Below are 4,292 nucleotides of genomic sequence, written 5' to 3' on the forward strand. Positions count from 1 at the left end.
AAGCAAAAGACTATTGGCTATGTTTGCACGAAAGGAGAGATGAGGAATTAGTGAAGCTTAATGATTAATTAGGCATCAAGGCTCTAATACCATATAGGAAATAGGGTGGGTACTGGAATTAGATGTTGGCAACAACACTAAGCATCATCTATACACATGCAATATCCTAGGAAATAAATAGAAGACATCCTACATATAAAAAGTGATAATTGTGGAATTTTGAAACTAGATTTAACAAAGTAGCTTTTAAATTACCTTTTAACAAAGTAGATTTAAATTTTGAAACTAGATTTAACAAAGCAGCTTTTAAATTGAGTGAATACCTAGCCTTTGGAGAGAAGTTCATTGACATGCATTTAGCAAGACAAGAATAGAGGCAACTCTACTCGAACATCATAGGTGAAAAGATACCTAAAGAAAAATGTTTGCGGTCTCTTATTAAGAAATTGAAAGGCGAAAGGTCGCATGGCAACGCGCAAGTTGCTTGTGGGCAGATAGCTCTAGCCCACTTAGATATATAGTTAACATGGCCTTTTTAAGGAAAAGAGTGTGCAAATATATATATATATATATATATATATATATATATATATATAGAGAGAGAGAGAGAGAGAGAGAGAGAGAGAGAGAGAGAGAGAGAGAGATGAAACAATAAAAGGAAAGGGGTGACACCATTAAACACTAGAATGAAGGTAGGAGAGGGACCCACTTTTAGAACCCATTGGAGGGACCTCATCAGATTACTAAATTTTGAAATGGGTCTCTAAATTTGATTGTTGTCTATTGACTTAGTATTAATATATTTACTTTATGTTCCAAACAAAAACATTGAAGGAGGGACTTTTGTAAGGTTTCTGCAATACTCTCCAATGTGAAAGGTAGTCTCTTAAAGGCCCATGTTAAACCTCCAATTTTTTTATGTGAAGAGATTAAAAGAGAATACTACTATTTAGGTCAAAAACCTTGACAAAGACCTAAGGTCCAACAATTGTTTTGTGTACAAATAAACTAATTAATAAAAAAAAACATTGTTTGTATCTATTTTCTTAGCCTTCTTTAGAGAGGCAAGTGTTTTTTTAATTGAGGCAAGTGTTTTTTTAATTAAAAAAACCTTCTTTTGAAGGATAAAACCCCTTTGGAAGGGTAACGCAACCTTCACTATACTTTAAATATTAATTAGCTTACTTTTTAAATATTAATTAGCTTACTTTTTTGTTTTTGTTTTTTGAGCTGGGGAAGCGAAAAAGCTCACTCTGAGACTCGAACAAAGAAACGCTTTTGTCATTAGCTTCGTCATCGAGACAGTTCCGCTACTTCCTTAGGGCATGAAGACCCATGAGGTGAGCACAACAGCGACCAAGTACTCCAGAGGAGCCCAGGTACTGTATTAATTATCTTCCAGTGCTAATGGAGAATTCAAGTGTTTATTTAAATGAAGGCAAATCCTCCGTGAAAAGATTTATTGAAAAATCGAAAGGGTTTCACAATGGTTTACTTCAAACTTGGTAAATTACAAAATCGGCACCTTGTACTACTAATTTGGTGCTGCAAATGGAAATTAGAAAAAATAGAATTTCTCCATATTATACATACAAATATAGAGATCTGCAATATTCTGCAGATTTTCTGCAAAAGAAGGGGAGGTAGATAAATGGGCGGCAATGAACAAGCTCACCTCTTGCCTCAGTGTGTCTCTGGTAGATGGGGCAGAAAAATGCAAAAATATATACAAAGGGCAGAGGGTAACAGGTGATTAAGCTCTATATTATCAACCTCTTCTGCTCCAAGTTACTAATAATGATGGATTAGACTTATATACAAAAAATAAATAAGACTAAAGTAAGATCACAATAGGTAATGCAGGTGTATGTAAGCAATAAATACTTAAAATTAGAGCCCTATTTAAATAACTAATTATTGTTAATGCATCACATTTGCTGGCTTAGAGTTCTAAGTGAATGATGGATACTTAGCTAGAGTCTACTTAGATGATGATTAGGGTTAATTAATGCATCACATGTTCTGGCCTATGAAGGTTTGGCCAAATTGCCATGAGGAAGGGGCCACATCAAAGGATGTGACTGTGTGGCCATCACTTGTGGAGATCATGAAGGAGAGGGACTGCCCACATAGGTTGGCATTGCTTTGCCAATTCTGGCCCCAGTTTCTTGACATGGGCTGCCAACCTGTCCTCTCGCCCTTCACCGACGCTGCATGCACATCTCCCGCCCCACCCACATTGGTAATCAGCACCAAATTGAAGTAGGAATGGCCATTCACTGTGAAGTGCACCCCTCCCTTCTTCGCACATGGTATCCTGATAACACCACAATCCACTAAGTTAGTACTTGAGATGGCATTCAAAGAGTCCACAGGCATGTACTGTAGTGATGATTCAAAGAAATTAGAACTTGTCCTTGATAAAACCAATGACATTGCTATAGTTTTAGTTATAAAACCGAAACATCATAGGAATTTGATGTTACACTTTCTGATCAATAGTGGTGAAAGCATATGACTTGGCGTTGCTATGAATATATATATGTATGTACACACATGTAAATATATGTATATATACATATATTTACATGTGTGTGTGTACATACATATATATGTATGTATACATATGCACACCCTCGAGGATGAGAATCCTAACAAAAGGGGCTGCCCATCCTCTGGATGGTCAGTCCCCCCGCGTCCATCTCCGTGCCCATCTGGGAGAATAGCTAGAGTCTGTAAAGATCCTTAATGCTTAGTAAAGGGGGTAAAGTGTGGTTGTGAAAGCAGGGCTGAAACTTGTAGGCCGGCCTTAGACTTCAACTTGAAGACCTAGAAATAGTCCATTGGTGTCTAATGTAGTGGTAAAAGAATGCCCATTGTCTACAACCATAGTTGCTTTTTGGCGGGCGTCACACCCCTTTTTGAACGCCCATTGTCTACAACCATAGTTGCTTTTTGACGGGCGTCACACCCCTTTTTGAGCATTTTGACCATAAAATCCTTGCAAAATTTTAAAATGCTCGTAAAAAATTACACTGAAATACAAAAAATCTTGCTATATTTCATGCAACCCGTCAATTTTGAAGGGCCAGGGTGCCCAAAAACATCAAGCCTGTCTACAACTACCTACTATAATCTCTGAAAAAGCCAAACAAATGATAGACATGTTTATTACCCCCACCTCACCTTCTGTATTGGACTGGGACAATGCCTTCCTGGTATTTTGCAATATTCTGAAATGCAGGTTGGGCCATGTCAAAGTGCTCCAATGGAGGGTTGCACCAGCCCCCATTGTTGCTCGGGAGCGCGTTGTTGGGCGGACAGAAGTTGGTCCCGGTGACAATGATGGAGCCCGGCAAACACCCCTTCTTGTCCCCTGCACACTTGAGCTCAAAGCAAGCTCCACAGGACAGCCCCCCATTGAAGAGAGCTGTGCTCAGTGCTGCTGTGTTTGTCCCATACCCTGCTGTGTAGAGGTCCCCATAGCCACATGCCCCACCTGTTTTGGAAAACCCATTTCACAAAATCAGTCTTAAAATCAAAACAGGTTAAAACAAATCTAAAGTTAGACAAACTAATCAAGCAAAGCAAGCTTAATGATCAAAATTGAAGTGGAAGAGCAGCATGCACTGCAGATTCTGTGCTGCTTAATGATCATGCATAATGATGAAGACAAAAGTTCCATTAACCTTAACATGAAATTGGAATAAGGGCTGAAGGTGTGGTACCCATAGTTCCAGAGGCATCACTACCACCATAGAATGTAGCATGGGCTTGTCTCCAACCAGAGCCTTGATAGTAGGAAGAGTGGGCTGCAGAGATGAAGAAGCTCAAGAGAGGGAAGATGAAAGCAAAAGAAAGGGAGGCCATGGATGAATGAATGAAAAGGCCGAAAGCACACAAAACGAGTAATTGTATAGGAAGAGGTGGGGCTTGGGGCAGCCATAGCCAGGAGCTGAGTTATATACATCTAAGGCGTTGAAGAGTGGGGGACAAGGGTGGCAGGCTTTACAGCTTTGCACAAAGGGGGGGGGAACAAGGGCCATTCATACGAAAACAAAGGACTGTCAGAAGAAGCCCACATGGGCGCCCAACACCCAACAGTGGCCTGTTCCTTGGTTGCACTTGCATCCCTTGGGCAGTGGGCCTTTTGCTTTTTCTAAAAATCAAGTGTGTAATTACACCACAATATATATATATATATATATATATATATATATATGTCCTCTCTCTTTTTTTTCCCTTTTAGCTTTCCTACAAGATTTTCTATAATCAAATAATCATGCAAAATA

General features: G+C 39.3%; 1 protein-coding gene across 1 annotated transcript; it reads right to left on the bottom strand.

The window, feature by feature from the left end:
- Positions 1-1,433: 1,433 nt before the first annotated feature.
- On the bottom strand, positions 1,434-3,946 carry LOC147640018 (expansin-A1-like). The gene is made up of 3 exons (XM_086776294.1): positions 3,729-3,946; positions 3,187-3,499; positions 1,434-2,317 (listed from the first exon to the last, which is right to left on the bottom strand). The coding sequence occupies exons 1-3, from the start codon at positions 3,868-3,870 to the stop codon at positions 2,014-2,016; spliced, it is 759 nt and encodes a 252-aa protein (XP_086632420.1). The 5' UTR covers positions 3,871-3,946; the 3' UTR covers positions 1,434-2,013.
- Positions 3,947-4,292: the final 346 nt, after the last annotated feature.

Source organism: Cibotium barometz, chromosome 3, assembly GCF_041138505.1.
Source record: "Cibotium barometz isolate CiBa-2024 chromosome 3, ASM4113850v1, whole genome shotgun sequence".
Taxonomy (NCBI): Eukaryota; Viridiplantae; Streptophyta; class Polypodiopsida; order Cyatheales; family Cibotiaceae; genus Cibotium; species Cibotium barometz.